The sequence below is a fragment of the Loxodonta africana genome, chromosome 1 (assembly GCF_030014295.1).
Source record: "Loxodonta africana isolate mLoxAfr1 chromosome 1, mLoxAfr1.hap2, whole genome shotgun sequence".
Taxonomy (NCBI): Eukaryota; Metazoa; Chordata; class Mammalia; order Proboscidea; family Elephantidae; genus Loxodonta; species Loxodonta africana.
In genome coordinates this window covers 61815508-61827803 of record NC_087342.1, presented here as the reverse complement: position 1 = coordinate 61827803, position 12296 = coordinate 61815508, and the positions used below count along the sequence as shown (strand labels likewise).

The 12296-nt window shown below is 38.3% G+C and overlaps 1 protein-coding gene across 6 annotated transcripts in view; it reads right to left on the bottom strand.

Moving 5' to 3' along the window:
- Window positions 1-12296, bottom strand: part of KDM1B (lysine demethylase 1B) — a 58489-nt gene that overhangs the window by 37575 nt on the left and 8618 nt on the right. For 4 of the 6 annotated variants that reach the window (XM_023555767.2, XM_003416453.4, XM_023555768.2 and 1 more), the window contains one exon: window positions 10346-10462. The exons of the other annotated variants lie outside the window; for them this stretch is intronic. In XM_023555767.2, the coding sequence (XP_023411535.2) occupies window positions 10346-10462 (117 nt within the window). The remainder of the gene's footprint in view (window positions 1-10345; window positions 10463-12296) is intronic. 6 annotated transcript variants of the gene reach the window in all.

The following is a 12296-nucleotide window of genomic DNA, read 5'->3' as shown; positions in this document are numbered from 1 at the left end:
GTGCCATCATAGGAGCCCTGGTGGCACAGTGGTTAAGTGAAATGTCAGCAATTTGAACCCATCAGCCATTCTGCAGAAGATAGATGTGGCAGTCTGCTTCCATAAAGATTTATAGCCTTGTAAACCCTGTATGTCAGTTGTACTCTGTGCTATAGGTCACTGAGTCAGAATCGACACGACAGCAAGTTTTTTTTTTTTTTTTTTTAATGTGCAATCACCTTGGAAAATAATTCAGCATTATCTTGTAAAACTGATCTATACTATATGATCACAGTATACTAAAACTGATCCTGCTATATGCCCAGCAATTCTATTGTTGATATATTTTCTAGAGAAACTCTTACAGCCTTGCAATAACAGAGAGATGAAGAGATGTTCAGAGAAACACTGTTTGTACCAGGAAAAAAGCTAAAGACAACCCAAAAGCCTGCCAACAATAGAAGGGACAAACAAATTGCATTATATTCAAACAATGGCACAATGACATCAAACAAACTACAACTATACACTTCAACACCGACGCAGCTCACCAGCCTAATGTTGTGCAAAAGAAGCCAGACCACAGAGTTTCTCTTAATGGTGGTGAAATAATTTGGAAACAGTGGGGACGGTTGCAAAACAAGAAGAATGCAATCAGTGTCATTGAATTGTACATGTAAAAAACGTTGAATTGGCAAATTTTCTTTTATATATGTATTATATATATATACATATTTTTTACCCCAATAAAACTATATATATATATAAAAGCCAGACCAAAAGAATACATACTGTATGCTTCTGTTATGTAACATTAAAAAAAATTCATAGTATTAGAAGTCAATACCAAAGAACCAAACTTACTGCTGTTGAGTCCAATTTCAACTCATAGGGACCCTACAGGACAGAGTAGAACTGTGCCATAGGATTGCCAAGGCCATAAATCTCTGCAGAAGCAGACTGCCACATCTTTCTCCCATGGAGACCCCAGTGGTTTTGAAACCACCCACCCTTTGTTTAGCAGCCAACAGCTGTAACCACTGTGCCCGTGACAGAGCAAGGAATGGAGGTTGTGACTAAAAGCAGGCATGGGGCGGGGTTTCGGGAGACTGCTCAATGTTCTATGTCTTTATCTGGAGCTTACTGGGTGGGTGTATTTACTTTGTGAAAATTCACTGAGCTACTTCTTGATTTGCACGTTCTGTTTGTATGTTACACTTCAATAAAAAAGTTACCTACATAAACTGAAGATTGGCCTAGTGACTCCAGTCCTTGGAATATATTCCAGAGAAGCTCCTGCACATTTACACCGAGAGAGACACACAAGAATGCTCACAGAGCCACTGGAGGTAACAGCAAAAAACCAGGAACAACACTCATGACCATGGATAAGAGAATGCACATGCTGTGCTTGATTCACAAACCAAAAAACCAAATGGACCACAATTACCACAGCCTCCATCAGACTGAGTTCAGCACAATGAGACAGTGCCCGGCTACTGCCACTGGCTGCTCTGACAGAGATAACAATAGAGTGTCCCAGACAGAGCTGGAGAAAAATGTAGAACAAAATTCAAACTCACACACACACAAAAAGACCAGACTTATTGGTCTGACAGAGAGTGGAGAAACTCTCAAGAGTATGGCTCCCGGACAATCTTTTAACTCAGTACTGAGGTCACTCCCGAGGTTCACCCTTCAGCCAAAGATTAGACAGGCTTATAAAACCAACAATAACACACATAGTTCAACCACGTATACGAGACTAAATGGGCACACGAGCCTGGGGCAAGGCCAAGAAAGCAGGACGGGACAGGAAAGCTGGATGAATGGAAATGCGGAATCTAAGGTCGAGAAGGGGAGAGTGTTGACAAGTTGCAGGGTTGGCAACCAATGTCACGAAACGTGCATTAATTGTTTAATGAGAAGCTAATTTGCTCTGCAAACTTTCACCTAAAGCACAATTAAGAAAAAAAAAAAAAAAAAAAAACTTCAAATTGATTCCAAATCATGGTGACCCCACGTGTCAGAATAGAATTCTGCTCCATAGGGTTTTCATAGGCTGATTTTTTGGAAGTAGATCACCAGGTCTTTCTTCTGAGGCACCTCTGGGAGGACTCAAAACCCCAAACTTTCAGTTAGCAGCCAAGTGTTTAACTGTGTATGCCACCCAAAAACTCCTAATACTACTCAGAAGGGAAAATAAATGAAGTAGCGGTATTAAAATTAATGTGGATGCTCTCAAAAACCTTAATGCTGAGTGAAAAGTGCAAGTTGCAGAGGAATACAAACAATTTGAAATAATTTATAACCAGTACAAAGATATGTAAAACAACACGTTCTTTAGAGTTTCATAAATATATAGTGATTCTATAACGAGAAGAAAGGGGAGAAGAATAAATACAAAATTCATATTGTTTACCCTTGTAGAAATTCATAATACAGTTTACCATTGTAGGCAGGGAGAGAACTAACGATTGAAAAAACCCAACCCATTGCCAGTGAGTTGATGCCGACTCATAGGAACCCGATAGGACAGAGTAGGACTACCTCATAGGGTTTCCAAGGTGCAGCTGGTGGATTCAAACTGCCAACCTTTTGGTTAGCAGCCAAGCTTTTAACCACTGTGCCACCAGGGCTCCAACTAATGACTGAGGGAAGTTCAAAGGCATTGGTCATACTCTATTACTTAACTAGGTAGTGGGTACATGAGTGTTTGTTTTAATTCTCTCCTCCTTCAAGTTATAAATTCTCTTTCGTGCCTATGAATTGTTTCATAATAAAACAGCTGTATATATTCTTTGACAGAGAAATTTCACTTCTAGAAACTGATGCTACAAATACACTAAAAAATAGCATAGATACAAAGCTATTCACTGTAGTACCTGTAACTGTAAATGTTCAAAGGTAACCTGAATGCTCCTTGTGGGGTTTACATTAACTTCATCCAAAGAACGTATGTATGCCTTTGGTTGCTCTGAGATAATCTCTAAAACTTGAAATTTCCCCAGTGACTGAAGTATCTTTGTTAGTCTCAGGGGGCTCCAGACCACACCTGAAGGTTTATGCTAATGAAGTGACTCAGGTGGAGGCTGGCCAGGAAGGAAAGACCACCTTGTGATATCAGTGGACCTTAGAGGATGTAGGCTGATTCAATCAATTGTGACTATGAAATAAGGCCCCAATACAGGCTCTTGCCATGGAAACTCCATAGACTTCTTGGTTGGTGAAAGACATCAACTCCCATGGGAGGGTAGTGCATCCCTTTTTGGGACATGGAAGTTCTACATTGGGAACCCTTCTGGACCTCGCCCTGTGTGTCTCTTTATTTGTATTCTTTTTGCTAGGATAAATCTGTAATTGTAAGAACAGCACCTTCCATGAGTTCTGTGAGTTGTTCCAGCAAACTATCAAACCCAAGAGAGTAGTGGGAGCCACCAGGTCAGAAGTGTGGAGAGCCCCGGAAGCCGGCGCCTGAAGTCCTGGGTCTATTTGGCAGTGTGGAGGGCTGTGTGTGCTCTTTAACTTCTGAACTCTGACCTGGCTCCAGGTGGTTAGGGTCAGAGGAGGAAGTGCTGTGTGAGCAGCTGGCGTCAGAACAGAGAAGCGGAGAAAGTGGGGGTTTTAATTTATGCTGATTATTATCCAGACTCTCCTAATAGCGCTTAACTAAGCATGGTACTCAACAGACTACTCACTTATTACACAGTCATTCAAGAGAAAGAAGAGATCTTTATGCAGTGATATGGAAGCATCTTTTATATTAAATGACAAAAAGCAAGCTCCAAAACAGTATGCGCAGTTTGCTACCATTTGTGAAACAACATACATTCTTTTTAATACTGTTCTACAAATAAACTTTTCCTCACTTTGTCCGTGACAGAAAACCGAGCTGAAAGCCTGCTGAAGTAAGTATTTCAAAAGTTCAAGATATTGACAGCAATCAATTCAGACTGGAGCAAGAGGAAGAATGGGTCTCAAAAAAAGACATCTTGTGGGAAGAGAAGAGAGTAAAGACATATGACACCACACTTAGAAGCTGGAGCTTAAGAGCAAAAGGCTTCAACTCAAGGCTGCGTCAGAGAGGCAATTAAGCTTTCTAACACTTAAGGAATCCGACACACTGAACCCTCTTGGGAAAAAAGCGCTTGATGTTAAAATACACTCAGCCAAGTAATGAATCAAAATAAAGAACTTGGAATAAGAGTAACCAGGGTGCACAATCGTTAAGAGCTCAGCTGCTAACCAAAAGGTTGGCAGTTTGAATCCACCAGTAGCTCCCTGGAAACCCTATAGGGCAATTCTACTCTGTCCTACAGGGTTGCTAAGAGTTGGAACCAACTCAACAGCAATGGGTTTGGCTTTTGGTGGTAAGAGATGTTGTTGTTAGGTGCCAACAAATCAATTTTGATTCACAGTGACCTCATGTGACAGAGTAGAACTGCCTCATAGGGTTTTCTTCACTGTAATCTTTACAGGAGCAGATCACCAGGTTACTTCTGAGTTCCAACGGCCAACCTTCTGGTTAGTAGCTAAGCGTTTAACCGTTGCACTACCAGAGCTATTGTAAAGACTAGCAAATCCCCGTAAATATAAAAGAGTAAACAATGGAGGGAATATGGTTATAGAGAATAAATGATACAATCTCAAAAAGAATAAACTTAAGAAAAAAATCATTAACAAAAATTGAGAGAGGAAATAGGGAGTTAGGTTGAAGTGTGATATAATTTACTTTTTCCTCTTTCATAGCAGAGTCAATCAATAAAGGCTAAATTTGAAACACGTAGTTTTTAAAAAGTCAGAATGATTTCAACTTCTTAACATTTTCATTACGTATATATACATATATGTGTATATATACACATATGTATTTTTTTTCCTTTAATCTCTTAGAGTTTTTTCAGAAACTCCTATCTCTTGGGATGAGGAAATAGTTACCCAGCGTTCAACAATTTCTTACTTCACTTTGATTTCTTTTTCTTATTTTAAATTGATATTATATTAAGCTCAATAATTTTACATAAAACCAACGTGTACAGTACAATTCCTTATGATAAAGTTATTTGTCAACCAAGCCTTCTTCCTTATATGCATGCAGGACTATTCTCAACTGACTCTCAGGAATATTCTCCACTGAATCTCACTGAAAGATGGCAATTTCACAATGATGATTACATGATTGTTTCTTGTTTTTTGACTTTTGCTCTCAATCATTGTTCTTTTCTCTATTGCTTGCATTGTTCAATGCTGAACACATATCATTTGTATAAAAACTACATCATTATAAAGGAAACCTTAGATTTTTCAAAAGCTACTTGAAATTGGAGACATTAAAAATAATGATTACCACCCAATGAAAAATCAAGCAAAAAAAAAAGGGGGGATGTGGATAATTTGAACAATTAGAAGAGCTGAAGTCAAAGTTGTATAATACATTCCATCATCAGCAGGTAAAAGAAGGGAGAGATTACGGATAAAGCAGAGCCAGTCAAAGCACACTACAAACTGCTTTTAATATAAACTTATTGTGTAAAATCACAACACACAGTAAAATGCTATTATTATAAAATTCATCCAAAATATAGTTTTAAAAATTGTTGAGAACTGAAACACATCACATGATTGGCTGAGTGAAAATGGCCCAAAGGTTAGTATCTACTACAATACTCTGCTATTTTTTACTGTTCCTTAGCTGAGCTCTCCTTTAAATATTAGAATGATATGTCACTGAGTTTACTTGTGACTTGATAAGTAATTTGAGGCATGGATGCTAATTCACTTCGGTGCAACCAAGATATTGTTTCTGCAAGCTGACTGTATTCCTCTCTGCCATACAAGCTCCCGGTGTCTTCAGTACACTAACCTCAGATCCCAGCACTGCAGCCACTCAGCCTGAAGAATGAATTACTCACCTCCTCATGTCAATCCCTTCCTATTTTTGCCTTTCCTATCCCTCAGTGGGAAACCCTGGCGGTGTAGTGGTTAAGTGCTATGGCTGCTGAGGTTCAGCAGTTCGAATCCACCAGGCGCTCCTTGGAAACTCTATGGGGCAGTTCTACTCTGTCCTATAGGGTCACTATAAGTTGGAATCGACTCAACGGCACTGGGTTTGGTTTTTTTTTTGGATCCCTCAGTGAGGCTTTCTACTATGACAGCTGAGCTCAAAAATCAATCCAGGGTAAACTGAAAGATTTTAGAACAAGATTAGCCAATTCTAGACCCTTTATGCCAGGCTAGGAGCCCTGGTGGTGCAGTGTTTAAAGGTCAGCAGTTCGAATCCACCAGCGGCTCCTTCAAAACCCTGTGGGGCAGTTCTGCTCTGTCCAGTAGGGTTGCTATGAGTCAGAACAGACTCGCTGGCAATGGGTTTGGTTTTCTGGGGGTATGCCAGGCTTAGAGTCCCTGAGTGGTGCAAACAGTTAACACACTTGGCTGATAACTGAAAAGTTGAAGGTTCAAGTCCCCCCAAAGGTGCCTCGAAAGAAAGGCCTGGCGATCTACTTCCATAAGATCATAGACGTTGAAAATCCATGAGTCGGAGTTGACTCAACGGCAAATGATTCTTGGCATTCCAGGCTTAGATCTGTGCTTCCCACCCATCACTCCCAAATGACCAACATCAAGAAAAAAGAAGCAGTAACACCATAGATCCCACAATTATTGACAGGAGAATACGGGAACAGTACAAAGAACTTAAGTTAGCAAATCTGACAGCCTAGATGAAATAGAATAATTCTCTGAAAAACATAACCGTCCAAAATTGATGCAATAAACCACCTGAATAGCCAAGTATCTGTTAAAGAAATTGAGTTTTTCATTTCGAAACTTCTCACAAAGAAAATTACTGGCCCAAATGGCTTTGCTGGTGAATTCTATCAAACATTAAAGAAAAAATACCAATCTTACAGAAACTCTAACAAAATAGAGAAGGAGGGTATACTCTTAATTTTTTTACGTAGCCAGCACAGTCCTGATAGCAAAACCTGACAAGAATTTTAAAAGAAAATTACAGATAGTTTGCTCACTAACATAGATGCAAAAATTCTTAACCAAATAAGAGTAAACTGAATCTAGCAGTTTAAAAAGGAGAATACATAAAAAACAAGCACAATTTTTTCTAGGATTGTCATTCCCAAATCAGGGCGATTTACCACAAATGCAAACACAGATTAAAGGAGAAAAACCACATGATGATCATAAAAGACAAAGTATCTCACAAAATCTAACATGCATTCATAATAATATGTTCTCAGCAAACTAGAAAGAAAGTCAATTCCTCAACCTGGTAAAGGGTACCAACAAAACACTGGAGCCAGTATCATACATAATGGTAAAATGCTGAACACATTCTTCCAAAGGAGGAACGATGAGATGCTCCTACATACCCACTAGAATGGCTAAAATTAAAAAGAAAAAGTCACACCACCTAATTTTGGAGAGAACTAAAACTCTGACACATTGTTGGTGGGAGTGTAATACGGTACAACCAAGGTGGAAAACTGTTCTGCAGTTTCTCGAGAAAATTTACCATCTGACTAAGCAATTCCACTCCTGTGTACAATGTTTATTGGTAAGAAATGAAAGCAAGAACAGGTCAACTGAAACACTTGTACAGAACATTCACTACAGTTTTACTCATAGTAACAAAACTTTAAAATAACACCAACGTCTTTCAACAGAGGGTGGTTAAACAAATTGTGGTATTGCAATACAACGGAATAGGACTTAGCAATAAAAAAGGAACTACTAATTCATTCAACAACATGGATCGATCTCAAAAACAATTTTACTCAGTAAAACAAGCCTGACACAAAAGAGTATATTCTGACTAAGTTCATTTTTAAAAAGCTTAAGAGCAGGCAAAACTAATCTACAGGGAGGGATATCAGAATAATTGTTGCCTATGGGGGCGAGGGGAGCCCTGGTAGCTCAGCTGCTAACCAAAAGGTCGGCAGTTCAAATCCACCAGGTGCTCCTTGGAAACACTATGGGACAGTTCTACTCTGTCCTATAGGGTCAGAATCTACTGGACAGCAACAGTTTTTTTTTTTTTTTTTTTAATGGGGGAAGAAGGAATAACTGGAATTTTTTAGGGTGATGGAAACTTTGTGTATCTTGATTGACATACTGGTCACATAGTGTAGACATCTGTTAAAACTCAATGGCCTAAACATTGCAGATTTATGCATTTTATAGTATGTAATTATACTTGTATTAAAAAAAACTAAATGTCATTTTACAACTATTAAAAATACTGCCACACAATACAGGTGAGATGTTGATATAATGATCATGCTAAGATATGGAGTTTTAACCTTTAAAACGTAGTTTGAATATTCGTATCAAGAGCCATAAAAAATGTATCTACTGTAAATATGTAATCAAACGTATAAAAAAAGTCCCAGTGGAACATATAAATTGTTAAGAGTGTTAACTATTAAAGGGAAAGGATATGCTTCTGAACTTTTATTTTTTATTTGTGTATTGTGTGTGCATGTTCAATTTATTTTTTTTTAAAACCCTGAGATTACATTCATGTAATACTTAGGTAGGTCCATGAATGGCACAAATGGTTTGCAGTTATCTACTAACCTAAAGGTTGGCAGTTTGAATCCAGCCAGCAATGTCATGAAAAAAAAAAGGCCTGGCTATTTGCTTTCATAAAGAAACAAAGTAAACTCTATGGAGCAGTTCTATTCTGCAACACAACTGAATGGACAGGAATGGATTTGGTGTTTGTTTGGTTTTTTTGGCTTAATATTTATGTAAAATTAAAAACAACTAAAAACCTAACTTCCGAATGTTTACATCCTTTTCTCTCATTTCACTTTGCAATATTTTCCAATTATTTTTTTTAAAAATTGTGAGCTGCTTTAATATTTCTTTTTTAAATTCCAGGCTTTAAAAAACTTGATCATAAAATTTACAAAACTTCTTATTCTCTAAAAGGGAAATATCTGAACTAAGGACGTATGGCAATGATTGCACGTCTTTACGAATATAGTAAAAACCACTGAATTGTGGACCTTAAACCAAAAAAACCAAACCCACTGCCATTGAGCCAAATGCGACCACAGCGACCCTACAGGACAGAGTAGAACTGCCCTGTACAGTTTCCAAGGAGCGCCTGGTGGATTCGAATTGCTGACCTTTTGGTTAGCAGGTGTACTGGTTAACGACTACGCCACCAGGGTTTCCGTACCTTAAATAGGTATATTTCATGATATGTGAATTACATCTCAATTTAAAAAAAGGAAATGTTTTCATTCTGGGATTACAATGATTCTAATATTACTTAAAGTACTAAAAGTACTAGTGACATTTGTGTAGATTAATGTCTTTAATACACTAAAGCACTTACACATTTTTAAACACGAAGTAGTTGCTAGAAACCCTGGTGGCATAGTGATTAAGTGCTACGGCTGCTAACCAAAGCGTCAGCAGTTCAAATCTGCCAGGCACTCCTTGAAAACTCTATAAGGCAGTCCTTCTCTGTCCTATAGGGTAGCTATCAGTCAAAATCGACTTAACAGCAATGGATAGATGATGCGAAGTAGTTGCTACATTTCAAAAAGGGCAAACGATACCAATTAAGGCATATTCCTAATTGCGCAAACCTACCCATTGATTCTCTCATCTTACTGACAGGATCCTGCTATTGTTTGGAGTTACAGCATGCTTAGTTATAAAATCTTCCTTTGCCCACACTATAGCTCAGGGTAGCTACATCATCCTGTTCTGGCCAAGGAGATATAAATAGAAATCTATTGTTGGAACTGTCAGGAAGTCTCCCCAATAAAAAAACAGACTCAGCTGCAATACCCCTCTTGCACCTTCCCTTCCTCTTCTTTCTGCCTAGAGTTAGAACGTGATATCTGGCAGCGTTGCAACCATCTTGTAGCCTTGAGGATGGAAGATGCACTAAAGGTAGCTCTACTGGAAGCCAGAAGGAGACTCGTTCCTTTATGACCTCCGTGGGCAATAATGTCCACCCAAACCCAACCAAACCCAGCGCCGTCGAGTCAATTCCGACTCATAGCGACCCTATAGGTCAGAATAGAACTGCCCCATAGAGTTTTCAAGGAGCGCCTGGCGGATTCAAACTGCCAACCCTTTGGTTAGCAGCAGTAGCACTTAACCACTACGCCACCAGGGTTTCCACTGTCCACCCAGAACTACCAATTTCCAAGCTACTTGTGATGCAAGAAAAATAAAATCCTTACTTAGTCAAGCCATTGTAGTTGGGGTTCCATTACATATGGACCAATACAATCCTGAGACAATGACCAATGATAAATATACACCATTACTATTTACTAAGTTAATGTATCAATTAATTCAAAATGAAAACCAACAGAGATCATACCTTAACAGTAGTATTTGGTTTCATACCACATCGGTAAGTCTTTGCTATCTGTGGAGTAAGCTGGATTTCCTTCGTAAGCTGCCTCCATTTTCTACACTCAGGTTTTGTACACTGAACCTAGATGGGAAGTAATAAGTCAAGGTGAATAAATTGGCTAATCTTGAGCTACCATTTCTATCCTTCACCACTCACTTTACCATCTTCTCCACATGATTTCACCCAACCTTTTAGCAGTCCTGACCATCTTCTCTCCCCGTTGTACCACCACCAGTCATGATAGTCCCCTTTTGCCCCATTAGGGTAATTTCTGGTTCAATACTAGATCAGTGCAAAGGGGATCTGAGTACTGTTGTCACAAACGTTTCCTGTTATTAATCTAAGAAAATTTTCAGAATTACAGTGAGTTATAGTTAGTCAAAAAGTACACACCCTAAATGCAATGTGGTATGCTAGAATGGATTCTGGGAAAGTAAAAGGACATCAGGGAAAATACTGGCAAAATCCAAAAAAAGTCTGTAGTTTATTTATTAGAACTGTAGCAATGTTAATTTCTTAGTCTGACAAATAACCCTGGTTATATGATACATTAGGAAAAACTGGGTGAAGAATATACAGGAACTCTCTATACTATCTTTGTAAATATAAAATTATTCCAAAATAAAAAGTTTATTTTTAAAAAAGTGTGCAAATAGCCACATGCAAAAGAATAAAGTTGGACCCCTATCTCACACCACATATAAAAATTAACTTAAAATGCATCAAAGATGTAAAAATCTAAGAGCTAAAACTATAAAATCTTAGAAGGACACAGAGGCATAAATCTCCATGACCTCCAATTTGGGGATGAATTCTAAGATAAGACACCAAAAACACAAGCAACACAACCTCATCTACCTTGATACCAAAAAAACTAGGGGCAACAATAGCTGGTCACGGATAGAATGGGAGAAAAACATGGAGCAGAACTCAAATTCTTATTTAAAAAAAAAAAGGCCAGACAAGTTGGAAGAGTAGAGAACAGAGGACTCTCTGAGGCTATTGCCCTGAAACACTCTTTAAACCTAGAACCGAGCCTGTCCTCTGAGATCACCTTTTAGTGAAACAGCGGAATGGCACACAAAACAAAGGGTATAACCCATAAGATTGGTGCCCTACTTAAAAACCATTAGCATGAACCTAAAAGGTCAACGATTTCTCAAAAGTAAAGATGAGAAAGTAAAGCAGCGGGAAGCTAGAGTACTGGAAAGGGAAAAAAAAGAACACATTTAAAGAGAATGTTGACACATCATGATAAATGTAACTAATGTCACTGAACAATTTGTGTGGAAATTGTCAAACGGGAGCCAAACTTGCTGAGTAAACTTTCATCAAAAACTCAATATTACTTAAAAAAGGAGATAGGAAAAAAAAAAAAAGCACAAGCAACAAAAGACAAAAAATAGATAAACTAGACCAACAAAATTCGAAACTTTTATACATCAAAGAACACTCTCAAGAAACTGAAAACACAACCTACAGAATGGGAGAAAATACTTGCAAATCTTATTCTAATGAGGGTCTAGAACCCAGAAAATATACAGAACTCTTATGACTCAACACTAAAAAGACAACCCAATTAACAGCTTGGGAAAGGACTTGAATAGGCATTTTCCAAAGAAGATATACAAATGGCCAACAAGCACATGAAAAGATGCTCAACATCATTACTCATCAGGGAAATGCAAATCAAAACCACAATGAGACACAGTGAGATGCCACTTCACACCCACTAGAATGGCTAGAATTAAAAAAAAAAAAACAACAACAGAAAATAGTAACTGTGGGTGAGTATGTAGAGAAACTGGAACCCTCATCCATCGTTGCTCGGAATGCAAAATGGCACAGCTGCTGTGGAAAACAATTTGGTCGTTCTTCAAAAAGTTAAACATACAAAGGCAATATAACCCCCAAT